The 16,704-nt window shown below is 40.6% G+C and overlaps 1 protein-coding gene across 1 annotated transcript in view; it reads right to left on the reverse strand.

Annotated features, from left to right (window-relative positions):
* Window positions 1–6,961, reverse strand: part of LOC126356308 (cytosolic carboxypeptidase Nna1-like) — a 550,530-nt gene extending 543,569 nt beyond the window's left edge. Inside the window, exons 1-3 of the mRNA XM_050007259.1 lie at window positions 6,640–6,961; window positions 3,024–3,140; window positions 178–420 (exon numbers count right to left, since the gene is read on the reverse strand). Of these exons, the coding sequence (XP_049863216.1) occupies window positions 178–205 (28 nt within the window). The 5' untranslated portion in view covers window positions 206–420; window positions 3,024–3,140; window positions 6,640–6,961. The remainder of the gene's footprint in view (window positions 1–177; window positions 421–3,023; window positions 3,141–6,639) is intronic.
* Between the last annotated feature and the right edge of the window lie 9,743 nt (window positions 6,962–16,704).

The following is a 16,704-nucleotide window of genomic DNA, read 5'->3' on the forward strand; positions in this document are numbered from 1 at the left end:
AGTTAATTAAAATCTCTGTACAAATCTATATTTCTTTTACTTACCATGATGAAATAATAAACAAAGCAACTCTGATACAAAATCACCATGTGGTCAGCATGTGACACATCATAAAAGTATGATGCAGACTGAAAATTATTATTAGTCTAGTGTTTGTGCAATGTGCAGTTTACACACCTTTCACAATGCTTTGCAGTCTCGACATCGGAACACTAATCAGGCCCACAGTCACAAGCAGGCCTGCCTCTACAGTCAGCCATCGTTCGACTACCTGTAATGCTCCAGTAGTACTGACAGCTGGAGCTACTGTTTGGCTCCACTGTCTCCACACTAATCAATATTCTTTGGAGGAAAGCAGCTCTCACGGAATGGAAGTGGCCCTAGGCTTGCTGTCTGCAACTTTCAGCATTGTTGTGTTGCCTGAAGTGGGAGTAATACAAAGTATTCAGTAGCTAACATTAGAATTTCCTTCAAAATACATATATCTATGAAAAAACAAAAGCATATACAATATTATAGTACAAGGAACAGTGAAAGATAAGGAATAAGAATTTTCCCGCTATTTTCACCAATCAGATTATAAACTCCTATCAATGACAGGCACTACCTCCAAATTTTCATCCTTGGGAATGTGTAAGACTAATTTCATTATGCAAAAGAATCACACTGTTAGAAAAATTCACACAACTTTATTGGATTCACTTGCAGAATTTTACAAGAAATTTTTATTATAAAGCTTACAACAGATGGTTTCAAAATATCATCAGATATTATATTTCCTGGTCAAGTAAAAAGCTTTTGTAAATGAAAATCACACATGCATCACAACATTCAGTTAATATTCCATCTTGACATGCATTGCTTTTAGTATTAAACCCTGCCTGTAAATTACATCTTGCACTGAATACTGAAATACAGTACTTCATTAATTAAAAAAGGAACAGACACACACACACACACACACACACACACACACACACACACACACACACAGTGAAGTTAACATAAAACATACAAAATACAAGTACAGCAAATTCTAATTTTTGATATGTGTAATTATCATTTTAATGAGTGTTGCATTAACTGTGACTTGTGACTGCAGGATATGGCAATAATTAGTGTCACTTTCTTGCTATCCAACAACATGCTGATGGGGACTTAATGGTAATGGAACACATTTTCAGCTTTCACAACTGTGAACAATAATCTCGCACTTTTCTCTGGAAACCAAAATATAGAGCAGTATCATCCATGCACTTATACATTAATTCAAATATCTACAGTTACTCTAATTGTGCACCATTCACATTAATATCAGGTTCATCATGCTAGAGCTCATCCACATAACCTGTCTGAGATATAAAATTACAGACTGCTTCCTGACCATCAAAACTGCAACACTGGCAACGGACACTCTTTAAAAAGAAAATGCTGTGCAGTTTCTGGCTCTCAAGCGGAAGATATTCAATGCTAGAAGGTAGATGCCTCACCTTGGCCTAAAATTTTCGTTAAATGTTTTGCTTTATGTCATGTAATAATTATTATTACAAATATGAACTCATACTATTGCCATAAAAATTTTGAATACTCTCACACATTATTATTCTTTTATTGAGTATTTTTCTTCCCAATATAATTGCACCTTCTAAAAACTATCTTTCTACCATGAAGTGCACAAACTTTTTTGATTGTATTTTTATGTTGGTCCCTCAGATTGTTTTCTGTAGAAGAGGCTATAAGTTTTTATTGTGTACATAACTGTTTCATTTGAACCAGAGCTTAGTGCATTTTTCCATCAATCTATTATTAGAGACCCTCTTAGCACTTCTTTTTTTTCCTATATTGCCTAACGCTTGCTTCAGTATTATGACAGAAAGAAAATCAATGCTGGTACATGTACTACTCGCACACTCCAAGAAAACCCCATGCATAAATTATGAAAAGGAACATCTCCTTTTTCTCCTTGTCTTACAGTGTTCATTTGACTTTTAGTGCTCATTCTGCTATTTTGGCACATGTTCCAGCACACTGCCTCCACATTTTTGTTCTGAGAATTGCCTCCACATTTTGTTCTGAGAATGTGTAAGATCAATCTCATTACTCAAAAGGATCACACTCTTAGAAAAATTCACTCAACTTCACTGGCATCACTTACAGAACTTTACAATAAATTTTTTATTGATGATTTTTCTTCCAGAAGATAAAAAGTGGTGCTGTACGGCATTTGGAAATATTTGGTAACTCACAAGTCACATTGTTATTGCATGAGCTACCTAACTGAAAAAAGGCTTAATATCCCTTTCCACCCAGGACACTGGTCATGCTTGGCATTACAAATCAAACTTTCATGTACTACATGTAACACTGGAACAATTACTTACTGTTGCTCATGGGTAAGCTTGTGACCTACTTACAAAACACAAGTTTGGGAATCAGAAAATTTCAAGAACAAAAATTATCTGGATTCTAGAAGTGTACCTGCATATACAGGTAACTTCAAAATGGGATTTGTAATTCTACACCAGTTATGTAACAGTAACAGAAGCCATTACAATAAGTTCACATAAATAATGGCAACTTAGGAGAACACAACAAAGCTGGTCTGTTATTTATCTGGGAAACCTCCTTTAGCCATTGTGTTTGGCTCCTTGCACAGTAACTGTGTTATTGGGGTCATATCAAACATCTTGACACTTCTGAATAGTGTCAGATGTAGTCAGGATAAACTTTTCCTAGAACATTGTGCTCTCTAGTTATGTGTCAGTAGATGTCAGGGTTTTATACATAAAAAACAAAACAAAAAAGCTTGAATGCAGTAAACAGTCTGTTTTTGAGAATTCACTGTTATTGTAACAACTGATAATACTGCATACCATCTCTTTATCTTTCTACAAGGAGGGTAGCTGGAGTGATCCACAAAACTGCTCTTTAATATCAGCGACATCCATCTCTTATAGAATCTTACAACACGCTCCGAGCTCAAATGTAACAAGATATCTCATGCTAAATAATCTTACACATACCAATCAGCACAGATTCCAAGAACATCGGTTACAGGAAACTCAAACTGCACTTTTCTCAGATGACATTCTGAAAGCCAGGGATCAACGAAGTCAACTAGGTGCAGTACTTCTTGATTTCTAAAAAACATTCGGCTTAGTATTACATCAATGCTATTAATAAATGTATGCTCATATGAGACAACAAATTAATGACATCAAATTAAATTTGTGACTGATAGAAGATTTCTTCAGAGGGAGGAGTTGGCATGTTATCTTGGATGGGCAGTCATCAACAGATGTAGAATTTCACGTAAATTTCAGAGAAGTGTGTTGGTGCCCTTGTTATTCATGTTATATATTAATGACCTGACAGTCAATATTAATACTAACCTCATACATTTTGAAGGTAATGCAGTTGTCTATAATGAAGTATTATGTGATAATTACTGCACAAATATTCAGTCAGTTCTTGGTAAGACTCCAGAGTCATTCATAGACAGGCAACTTGCTTTAAATGTTCAGAAAAGTAAAATGACACACTTCATCAAACAAAAACAAAACACACTAATAGTATCCTATGACTACCATATCAATTAATTACAGTTGGAATTAGTCAACCCATACAAATATCTAGATGTAACAGTTTGTGGAGGCATGAAATGGAACCATCTTAGGGCACAATCATAGGTAAAGCAGATGGTAGACTTTATTTCATTGTTAGGATACTGGACAAATGGAATCAGGCTACAAAAGAGATTTGTGAGACCTGTTGTAGAATATTGCTAAGTATATGGAATTCAAAACAAAAAGGATTAATAGGGATAATACAAAGAAGGACACCATGTATGGTCACGGATTTGTTTGGCTTGCTAGAAAGCACCACAGTCACACAGACAAACCTGGAATGGCAAGTGCTTGAAAACAGAGACCACCTGTCCCACAGAAGTTTATATACAATGTTTCAGGAACCAGTATTTAGTGACGAATCAAGGAATTGACTATAGCTTCCTCATACTGCTCTGATAGGAAACCCGAAAACAAGATCAGACAAATGACATTGTGAACTGAAGCCTCTAAGCAGCCATTTTTCCTGTAACATCAAACGTGAGTAGAATAGGGTACAGAACCCTAACAGTTGATACAAAGGGTATACCCTCTGTTGAGCAAATCCCAGTTGTTTAGAATGTCTAGATGTAGGAGTGTGCACTGACCATACATGTACCTTCTTCTATACAGCAGGTAGTTACAAATACAGGGTTACAGTATAATTACATATGTGGGACTAATGTTCATTGACATGTAGATAACTGAATCAATCCATTCACAGCTAATTTTTAATTCTGCAGAAATAATGAAAGTGTGAATATTTTACAGTTCTGCAAGCTGTGATCAGCACTTGAAGAAATTCAGGTCCAGTTTCAGTGATTTAGTTCAATGTCCTACAAAAGGAAAGTTTCAGCTAACATTTTCGAAACATAAAGATGTCTTTACTTTTTTTATTTTGTGTGGGGTGCCTGTTGTATGAGTAGGCCAATCACTGATGTAAACTGGGATTAGTTTGCTCCACTTTTCGACAAATTTTCAAGCAAAATCATGTAATGGTTAGTAGTTTTGTAAGAGGACTTTTGAAAATGGACTTAGTCTATTCTAAAACAAGGCAAATGATTTATTTTCGAAATTTTATAATGTTTTAAAAATTGGGTCAAAGTAACCCCTGAAGTGGCTTACTTAGCTCTGCGTAATTTAAACATTATTTTAAGACAGGATAATAGCTTCGAGTAATGTTACCCTCTCAAAATTTGTTGTGTTAACTGTATAGAGCTATTCTATAGCAACACTTATGTGCTTTTAGGTATTAAAGGGCCAAAAACAAAAAAAGTGGATCTAATTCAACTTTTTTATTTAAGATGAAAAAAGTAATAAGCATGAACAAAATTTAGTGTTGATTCGTTATCAGAGAAAAGACCCAAGCTTAATTAGGTAGGCTATGTTGGTGTCTTAAAAAATCAGTGATTATACCAGGAAAATATTTTGGACAAAATCACCACTATCGGTCAACAGTGACACTGAGAAAATGCTTCTTTCGCTTAACTGTTTTGAGAGGTTTTACCTCTAACTATGTCATCCCATTTGTGAAAGAGACCCTCTTTATTTAAAAGCCACTTCCACTTTATCAAGAGATGGTATCATCTCCTATAAAACTTTCAATAACACCAGGGCAATGTTTATTTTTCATACTGTGTAATTGAAGACATACAAGTCCTACTGCTGGTTGGTTTCAGTTTTTCCCATGGTTTTGATCGGCTGTCTGTAGATGCAACTAACACTTCCTTTTGATTTCATCTTGATGTTTCGTAAACTTTGTCTGAACTTTAGGCAAGAATTTGCTCTTCTAATAGCTCTTCATCATTTGAATAATCACACACTGGATGGCTTTTTCTCATCTCAAGTTGTTTATTAGTACATAACTGACACCGGTTTAGAAGCATTTTGAGGCATTTCAAGCAAATATTCCATTTCTTATGGGTTCCAGACATTCCTTCATATTTTCTTTGCTACGAATTGGATAATAGAAAGATCCTAACTCCCATTTAAACTCTTGCCTTACCTACAACATTTAATGTCTTAGCAATAGGCCTACTCATTTTCAATGTAATAAGATTCAGCCCAAGCTGAATCACGTCCAAATCAAAGTAATGCAATTTTAACATGGCTGTTTTCAATTGTATCGAGATTAATAACGTGTTGTTTACAATTCTGTGGCTATGGTTTAGACAATAACTAATTTCTACACATAAAAGAATGACATTTGCCTTCTGTGTAAGCATGTAGTTCTCAGGGAGCACAATACCACTTTTTCTTGACATAAATACAGTAGTGCAGATACGCTTAGCAGAAAACGGTATCCAAAACAACGAGTGGAAGACTAACTGAAATATATAAGCTAGTAGACACTGCCAACCGTTGGGCAGGATCAAAGCTGTTCCAATTTTTAACAAAAATAAAAAGGGCAGGGCTGAATGTTTTTTTCTGAGTTGGAGCAAAGCTGCACAGCTTTACAGTACCAATACCGTAAGTTTACTAAAAGGATTTTAGTGGTAGAAAACACCAGTGGTAGAAATGCATTTTCTTTTCTTCCGGAAGTTTTAGAAAGGTACATTTGCATTGGCATGACAATGTCTTACGGAGCTTCTGTACAATGTTGGACCACAGTTGGGCTGTGAACTCAGCCTTCTTATTTTACTTCTCGGCTTCGAAATAAGCGTTACATGTGATTCATGATCAGATCGTTCGACGAGATAGGATGACAATAGTCTTTTATAGTGCCTAGTTATCGTTCGTGTTGTGTAAATTCTTGTCATCCAGTAAAACATAATTTCAAGCAGTAATGTTAATGGCATCGTATATCTACGTATATTATGGTGTTTACGCATCTTTGTCTGTGCAAAAAATGTAGCGGTGTTGCAGCTGGATAGCCAGAAGCGAAATTCGAGATTTAGGCCCTTAACGCCTACACCATCACTAAGTTATCATAATGCACTCGTTTCGGTTTTCGTCAAACTGTTTCTCAATACCGCTACTGATACTAGATTGGTCATGTTTACGGCAGCAATAGAAATGAAACATACAGTTTTACCTGTCTTAACTCGAATGTTAACAGGTTGATGTAAACAACCGGTAGTAATAGAGACTCCAATGTAGCATATGATCAATGTCTTTTCCTTGAGCCATCACAGCACAGAAAACTGCGTTATTAGTAAACGTTGAAAATAGCAACAGTAAGTTAAATAACTGGCACCGTTAGGCCCATATCTACGACAATTTACCACGCATAAGACATCCACGTCACTAACACTTAGTGCTTAACTGCTGCCGACACAAGCAGCTCACTAACACCACAGCAGACGGCAGACAATACTGTGTCAAAACCCATTGTACTGGTAATACGCATTGTTGAATGTCATGCGGACTTGGATCTAAGGGGAGGGGTTGTCATGAACCCCTCCCCCACCCGCACCAAATTAGATCAACGCATGCAAACTGTACGAAAACTCCTCCAAGACCTGCCAACATTTCAGGCCGAAAAAGGTCCCCATTCATGGGCTGATAGCACATGCTGTCAACGAATCCGACACGGTTCGTTTGAGTCCACAGGTAGAACCTGCCGCCAAAGGGAACTGAATTAAGACGAGACAGAAAGTGGAATACCCTCCGTTAAGAAGAACTAGCGGTGTTCGGAGATTTCAGTAACAAACTTCTAGGACTTGTAGAAGGGAGTCAGTAGGCCCACATAACATTTTTAACAGAAACCTGTGTCCAGAAATGTCATCCAACGACGCTATAAGGCGTGAAAGTTATACATGCAGGCACCTGTAAACATATGTACACACAGAGTGATGCTGTGATGATGCTACAAACTATCAAAGATAATGGAGAAGGAAAAATGTACCATGTCAATTTGAGACAAGGGTCCCTGTCATATGAGGAAATCATCCTGATACCTCTGGTATACATGTACTAGTACTGTTGCTACTAAGGCTGTAGGGTAGGCAACAAAGGCTCTGAAATGCATACCTTAAGATCTATGAGCAGTTGTTCAATAGAGGTGTGTTTCACACTAGCGTAGATGAATAAGTACTAATAACTCCACAGTTATGCATTTTAGTGCCCGTGTTTGGTCCATGCTGAAACCTCTGAAATGTGCATACCCTACATTCTTAGCAGTACCAGTACATATATTCGACTGTCAGAGGTATCAAAACGTTTTGCCATTATAACTTTCAAGTTGTTCATTTCTGGTACAGGGACCTCAAACTGATACATTTATCCTTCTCCATTATCCTTCCTATAACATCATCAAGAAATCATCCAACACACATCAAAGAAAGTTTTGCATCACCTCGGTACTGAGAGTTCCGCAACTTCTACAGAAAATTGGAATAGAGATCAACACAAACATCATTTTCGCCCTTTTTATTGCTCATGAGAACCACACATTGCATGTTGTACCACCATACAGCAAGGCCTTCATAGGTGGTGGTCCAGATTGCTGTACATACCGGTACCTCTACTACTCAGTAGCACGTCCTCTTACATTGATGCATGCCTGTATTCGTCGTGGCATAGGCCTACTATCCACAAATTCGTCAAGGCACTGTTGGTCCAGATTGTCCCACTCCTTAGCAGTGATTCGGTGTAGATCCCTCACAGTGGTTTATGGGTTACGTCGTCCGTAAACAGCCATTTTTAACTTATCCCAGGCGTGTTCGACAGGGTTCATGTCTTGAGAACTTACTGGCCACTCTTTAGGAGCAACGTCGCTATCCTGAAGGGCGTCATTCACAAGATGTGCACGATGGCGTCGCGAATTGTCGTCCATGAAGACGAATGCCTCGCCAATATGCTACCGACATGGTTGCACTATCGGTCGGAGGGTGGCATTCACGTATTGTACAGCCGTTACAGCGCCTTCCATGACCATCAGCGGCTTACATCAGCCCCATATAATGCCACCCCAAAACAGCAGAGAACCTCCATCTTGCTGCACTCGCTAGACAGTGTGTCTAAGGCATTCAACCTGACCGGGTTTCCTCCAAACATGTCTCCGACGATTGTCTGATTGAAGGCATATGCGACACTCATCGGTGAAAAGAATGTGATGCCAATCCTGAGCTATCCATTCGCATGTTCTTGGGCCCATCTGTACCACACTGCATGGTGTCGTGATTGCAAAGACGGATGGGGGTGAAATTGCACATCATGCAGCCTATTGGGCACAGTTTGAATCGTAGCACGACGTCCTGTGGTTGCACGAAAATCATCAGTCAACATGGTGGCGTTGCTTTTAGGGTTCCCCCGAGCCATAATTCGTAGGCAGCGATCATGCACTGCAATAGTAGCCCTTGGGTGGCCAGAGGGAGGCATGCCATCGACAGTTCCTGTCTCTGTATCTCCTCCACATCCGAACGACATCACTTTGGTTCACTTCGAGACGCCTGGACATTTCCCTTGTTGAGAGACATTACTGGTACAAAGTAACAATGCAGACGCGATCTAACCGCTGTATTGATCGTCTGGGCATGGTTGAACTACAGACAACATGACCCGTGTACCTCCTCCCGGGTGGAATGACTGGAACTGATCAGCTGTCGGACCCCGTCTATTGGGCGCTGCTCAATGATGGTTCTTTACAGCTTTGGGCAGGTTTAGCACCATCTATGAACAGTCAAAGGGACCGTGTCTGTGATACAATATCCACAGTCAACGTCTATCTTCAGGAGTTCTGGGAACCTGGGTGATCCTAGACTTTTTTTGATGTGTGTATATGTATACACTGATCAGCGAGAACATTTTGACCACTGCCCATCGTGACGTTGGATGCCGCCTGGTGCCGTTGCAGGCGTGTGACATGGTAACGAAAGTAGTAAGTAGAGCAGTCACGGACAGGGTATTGCCCTAGTGAAGACATGGGCTGCATTGGGGGAAACTATTGAGATAAGCGACATTTACAAAGTGCAGATTATTATTATGCAGAGACTGTGAACGACTGTCTCTAAAAAGACGAAGTTGGTCAAAAATTCAAGTGCTACTGTCGTGAGCATCTATAGAGAGAGCTAGAAGGACAGTGATACTGCCACTAGGCGCTAAATGTTTGGACACAGAACGTGGAGTCCAGGGTCTTGTCTGCTCTGTAAAGAAGGATAGACGGTGATCTGTGGTATCTCTTCCGAAAGAACACAATGCTGGTCCATGTACAAGTGATTCGGAGCATACCGTTCAATGTACGTTGTTGAACGTGAAGCGCTGCATCAAGCCATCCTACGTGCTCACATGATGACCCAACGACATCGTCAATTGCGACCGCAGCGAGCATGGGACCATCGGGATTCGACCATCGGTCAATGGATATGTGTCGGCTCTTTGGATGACTCGCATTTTTGCTACACTAGGTCGATGGTTGTTTCCACAAACGCCATCATTGACTTGAGCGGCAGCTCGAAACGTGCAGCACACCACGGATGCAGGCTGCTGGGAGCGGTGTTGTGCTATGGGAGACCTTCTCTGCTCTTGCCTGGGACCTGTGACAGTAAGCGAAAACGCGCTGACAGTTGAGAACCACTTGCATTCCTTCATGCTCGATGTATTCCCCAACAGCAATGTCATCTTTCAGTAGTTTAATCATCTGTGATTCGGAGCCAGAACCACGCTGTAGTGGTCTGAGGAGCATTATAGTGAACTCACACTGATGTCACGGCTACAGAATTCGCCTGACGTAAATCCTATGGTATCCTTCTGGGTCGCTTTCAGGGGCCATCACTGCTTACGTAAATCAGTGGCCCGTCATTTATGCGCTTTACATGATATCTAATGTCACATACTTCTACAAACATACCAACAAACTGTCGGATCGCTGACACGCAGAGTCAGTGATGTATTTCGTTTCAAAACGGACAAACAAGCTATGAAGCAGGTGGTCATACAGTTTTGGCTCTTTAGTGTATACATTTACAGGCGCCTGTGCCTATAATTTTGACACTCTGTAGCGTTTTTGGATGATATTTCCGGATACGGGTTTCTATTCAAAATATTATGTACTCACTCTCCTCAACAAGTCCTAGAATTTTGTACCGGTAGTTTCCCAACACTGTGTAACAGAAAAACCCTTTGGATGCTACCTGTGGCACCCTTACAGCACAGCGGTACATCGATGATATTCTCTTGCTTGTTTTGCTGCCCTTCATGGCAAACCATCCTGAGCAAACATTTCAGGAAGACAATGCCCGCCCGCACGGAGCGAGAGTTTCTACTGCTTGTCTTCGCGCCTGCCAAACCCTACCAAGAAAGCCTAATCTCTCCCCACTTGAGAACGTTTGGATCATTATCGGCAGAGTCCTCGAACCAGCTCGGAATTTTTACGATCTGACGCATCAATTGTAGAGAATTTGACACCATATTCCTCAGAAGGACAATCAACAACTCTGCCAATCGATGCCTTGCCGAATACCTGCTTGCATAAGGCCAGAGGCGAACCAACGCGTTATTGACTTGCTCAGCCTTTTAAATACACTACTGACCATTAAAATTGCTACACCACGAAGATGACATGCTATAGACACGAAGTTTAACCGACAGGAAGATGTTGTGACTTGCAAATGACTAGCTTTTCAGAGCATTCACACAAAGTTGGCGCCGGTGGCGACACCTACAACGTGATGACATGAGGAAAATTTCCAACCGATTTCTCATACACAAACAGCAGTTCACCGGCGTTGCCTGGTGAAACGTTATTGTGATGCCTCGTGTAAGAAGGAGAAATGCGTACCATCACGTTTCCGACTTTGATAAAGGTCAGATTGTAGCCTATCGCGATTGTGGTTTATCGTATCGCGACACTTCTGTTCGCGTTGGTCGATATCCAATGACTGTTAGCAGGTTATGGAATCGGTGGGTTCAGGAGGGTAATACGGAACGCCGTGCTGGATCCCAACGGCCCCGTATCACTAGCAGTCGAGATGACAGGCCTCTTATCCGCATGGCTGTAACGGATCGTGCAGCCACGTCTCGATCCCTGAGTCAACAGATGGGGACGTTTGCATGACAACAACCATCTGCACGAACAGTTCGACGACGTTTGCAGCAGCATGGACTATCAGCTCGGAGACCATGGCTGTGGCTACCCTAGACGCTGCATCACAGACAGGAGCACCTGCGATGGTGTACTCAACGACGAACCTGGGAGCACGAATGGCAAAACGTCATTTTTTCGGATGAATCCAGGTTCAGTATACAGCATCATGATGGTCGCATCCGTGTTTGACGACATCGCGGTGAACGAACATTGGAAGCGTGTATTCGTCATCACCATACTGGTGTATCACACTGCGTGATGGTATGGGGTGCCATTGGTTACCCGTCTCGGTCACCTCTTGTTCGCATTGACGTTACATTTCAGATGTGTTACGACCCGTGGCTCTAACCTTCATTCGATCCCTGCGAAACCCTACATTTCAGCAGGATTATGCGCGACTGCATGTTGCAGGTCTTGTAAGGGCCTTTCTGGATACAGAAAATGTTCGACTGCTGCGCTGGCCAGCACATTCTCCAGATCTCTCGCCAACTGAAAACGTCTGGTCAATGGTGGCCGAGCAACTAGCTAGTCACAATACGCCAGTCACTACTCTTGATGAACGGTGGTATCGTGTTGGAGCTGCATGGGCAGTTGTACCTGTACACGCCACCCAAGCTCTGTTTGCCTCAATGCTCAGGCGTATCAAGACCGTTATTACGGCCAGAGGTGGTTGTTCTGGGTACTGATTTCTCAGGATCTATGCACCCAAATTGCGTGAAAAAGTAATCACATGTCAGTTCTAATATAATATATTTGTCCAATGAATACGCGTTTATCATCTCCATTTCTTCTTGGTGTAGTAATTTTAATGGCTAGTAGTGTAAATCATCCAATTTCTCTGAAACTGTAACCACTTGTTTGTCAGTAAATGTACATCACACCTACCGACTTCCGCCCCTTCTTCATGGTGCGTCACTTTTTTATGTCTTGGAGTGTATTTTGGTGTTCTTTGAGAATAGTTATGGTCGCTACATTGCTCCCTTAGTACCTCTTACTCGTTTCACTCCATGGCCTGTACCTCTTACTAAGTGACATAAAAAAGTTTTACAGACAAAACTCAAAACTTCATGTGTGTGTGTGTGTGTGTGTGTGTGTGTGTGCCTAATTGCTAGGATTATCACTGTTAAGACTGTGACCAAGCAGACCTTGACAAGGGAGTCAGATGTTCGACGTAAATTTCTGATTTATACGTCAGAGTATGCAAAGCGCTGAAACGAAAGACGAATCAAATAATGTAATTCGACAACGCGCTGAAAATATTTAAGTCGATTTAAAAGTTTCTCTGAAAGACAAGTAATACACAGCGGTCGGTTACTGAGTTTCTCAACCAGCGCGTTATCTGATTTCGTGATCATGTTTAAGTATCGCGTGACTACGAATAAAATGTCTGGATTCGAAGGAGAGGAATGAAAGGATCAAATTCTGCCGTCACATCGGCCGATTACTTTTAAAGGGGGAAGCTGGACAAATTATTTTGAAATACAGAAGCTGATTGGTGACGAGCGAGTTGCTTTCTATGTTTACAAGTTACATTTATAGAGCAGATTATTTCTTGTATCCATTTCATTTCTTTGTTCGTCTCAAAAATCTTCACAGGCTAAGGTCATTTGTTTATAACTAACTACGAAACACACACATACATGCATATTCTTCAATAGAAAGAAAAGAAAGAATTTGGTGAAAGAAAGTGCAGCATCCTGATTGAATGTAACTGGTTTATTATTAAAAGTAAATAAGACACAGATTGTGTGTTTCAGTCTATCAAATGCTGCAAAAATAGAAAAACAAAATGTAAAACTTTTAGGCTTTGCACTTAAAATAAACTAACTTGGAACACTTGTCTAGAATGAGTACTGTAACAGGAAGGGTTAAATACAAACTCGCTGAACTACAAAATTTAAGTGTAACAAATCAAAGACATGATTATAATACGAAAATCAATAATACTTTACTCTTACAACAAAATAGCCTAGCAAAAACAAACAATAGTCGTACCTACATGGCAATCAAAGTTATATACTATGTAAACTTGTCACAAGCATACCAATAAAATCACTCACGCCAAAACTCCAGAACTTCTTGCTAGCAACCCTATTTTATTCTTTAGAAGAGTACTTAGAAATGCCAAATACCACAATGCAAATAATGTAAACAAGTATACTGTAATATTAGTAAGTAAGTAAACTGAGGAAGCCTATCGTATGTACAAATGGTGAAAGATTAACAAAAAATTTGAATCTGAATCCATGGAGCGCGAGAAGAATGACTGCTTTCCGCCCCTGTCGCCCTTTAACTAGGATCTTGTCTTCGAGATCCATGCAGGTGTGATACGTAGGGGGTTGCAGTACATTCCTAAATTATTTACTTAACGCTGGTTCTTGAAACTTTATTAGTACGCTTTCATGGGATAGATTGCGTCAATCTTCAAGTGTCTGCCAGTTCAGTTTTTCCTGAATCGTCGTGACAGTGTCCTGTGGGTCAAACAAACCTATAACCATTCTTATACGTTCAATACCTATTGTTAGTCCAGTTTAGTACGCGTCCCACTAGTTGAGCAATATTGTGGGACGGACAACAATCTCTTTTTTGGCCCTAATTATTTTTCTAACTTCCTACCAATGAACCAAACTCTGCCACGTACTTTCTTCAGCCAAGCGAGCTGGTGAGTGGACATAGGAGTGGTAAGAAATGAAGAGGGGTAGATGATTTAATACCACGAACACCGGACGCACGCACGAAACTCCTAAGTTATATCGTTATTGTCAATATCTAGTTTGCTTGAAAACGTTGATTGAGATGATGTCGTTATTATTAAGTTTCAAAATGGAAACCAATAAAAAATTATGTAGGTATTTTTACAGTCACCAATTCAATTAAATATTATCATTTTCGTTTCTAATTTCCGAATAGAATGGAATAGAGTATTTATGCACCTTTGAAAATGTTTACATGTAATAGGTCTCGTCAGATGTTTTATAGTTACAGCGCTACAGTAATTTTACAATCATCGCTGCCTAATTATGTTGCAAGTAGGCATTTTCATTAGTATCTACTTCAGAAAATTACATTGTAACACAAACTGATGACTTTCTGCAAACCAAATACAGTATGTCACAATGAATCAGCATATCATGTTAGTCTTTTTGTATTTAAATAATCTGTATACAATTATAATAAATATAAATTTTATCTCTTTATTGCCTTATACAATGTGACCCAGTGAATCAACATACCACATAGGTAGCATCATAAAATATTACAGTTTATAATTTAGTAGTCTCATCTCAAAACTCCAAAGCATCTATAACACATTTTTCAATTTTTTTCACTGTATACAAGGCTTTGCTTCTTACCCAGTTTGTTATTACACTTTAGAATTTATATACGGGCACTGAGTAGGCATTTTTAAGTAGTTTGTTAAAAAAGTGATACCAAGATACGAGGGTAATCCCAAAGTAAGGTCTCCGGTCTTCTTTTATAAGTACAGAACTCTCTTTGTGTGGCAGTTAGTCACACTTTTAAAAGGGCGCTTTACGCGCTGCGTTTAAAAATGCGCACGCCGCTCTGAGGCGCTCAGTCTTGGCTTGGCAGTCGTTGAGGATGGAACTCTCGTTGGATGTTATCGCCAGGTGTGAATTGCGCGCAGTTGTTCGGTTTTTGAACGCACAGGGCATTGCGCCGATTGAAATCCATCGCCAGTTGACGGAAGTGTATGGTGAGTTGAGCATGGATGTCAAAAATGTTCGTAAGTGGTGTAGAGAGCTTGCAGCTGGTCGGACCGAAATTCACGACGAACAAAGGAGCGGGAGAGCGTCAGTTTCTGAGGAGACAGTGTTGGTTGAGCAAAGCATGCATGAAGATCGGCGGATCACACTGGATCTCTGCACGTTGGGTCCTGAGGTTTCCCGAAGCACCGCCCACTGCATGCTGACTGAGGACCACATGCGGCAACGAGTTGATGCTTCCGCGCATTTCTTCACCGCCTTACAGCCGAAAAGGACAACTCCATGGACTCAATTGTCATGGATGACGAAACCTGGGCATACCACTTTACATCTGAGACCAAGCAACAATCACGTCAGTGGCGGCAACCTTCTTCGCCAAAGCCGCGGAAATTCAACCAAACACAGTCTGCCGGTAAAGCCATGACAACCGTTTTTAGGATCGGAAAAGGGTATTGTTGGTCGACTTTATGCCCACTGGGGCTTCTACATCTACGTCTACATCCATACTCCGCAAGCCACCTGACGGTGTGTGGCGGAGGGTACCCTGAGTACCTCTATCGGTTCTCCCTTCTATTCCAGTCTCGTATTGTACGTGGAAAGAAGGATTGTCGGTATGCTTCTGTGTGGGTTCTAATCTCTCTGATTTTATCCTCATGGTCTCTCCGCGAGATATACGTAGGAGGGAGCAATACACTGCTTGACTCTTCAGTGAACGTATGTTCTCGAAACTTTAACAAAAGCCCGTACCGATCTACTAAGCGTCTCTCCTGCAGAGTCTTCCACTGGAGTTTATCTATCATCTCCGTAACGCTTTCGGAATTACTAAATGATCCTGTAACGAAGCGCGCTGCTCTCCGTTGAATCTTCTCTATCTCTTCTATCAACCCTATCTGGTGCGGATCCCACACTGCTGAGCAGTATTCAAGCAGTGGGCGAACAAGCGTACTGTAACCTACTTCCTTTGTTGTCGGATTGCATTTCCTTAGGATTCTTCCAATGAATCTCAATCTGGCATCTGCTTTACCGACGATCAACTTTATATGATCGTTCCATTTTAAATCACTCCTAATGCGTACTCCCAGATAATTTATGGAATTAACTGCTTCCAGTTGCTGACCTGCTATTTTGTAGCTAACTGATAAGGGACCTATCTTTCTATGTATTCGCATCACATTACACTTGTCTACATTGAGATTCAATTGCCATTCCGTGCACCATGCGTCAATTCGCTGCAGATCCTTCTGCATTTCAGTACAATTTTCCATTGTTGCAACGTCTCGATACACCACAGCATCATCTGCAAAAAGCCTCAGTGAACTTCCGATGTCATCCAATAGGTTTTCCCAAC

The sequence above is a fragment of the Schistocerca gregaria genome, chromosome 3 (assembly GCF_023897955.1).
Source record: "Schistocerca gregaria isolate iqSchGreg1 chromosome 3, iqSchGreg1.2, whole genome shotgun sequence".
Lineage (NCBI taxonomy): Eukaryota > Metazoa > Arthropoda > Insecta > Orthoptera > Acrididae > Schistocerca > Schistocerca gregaria.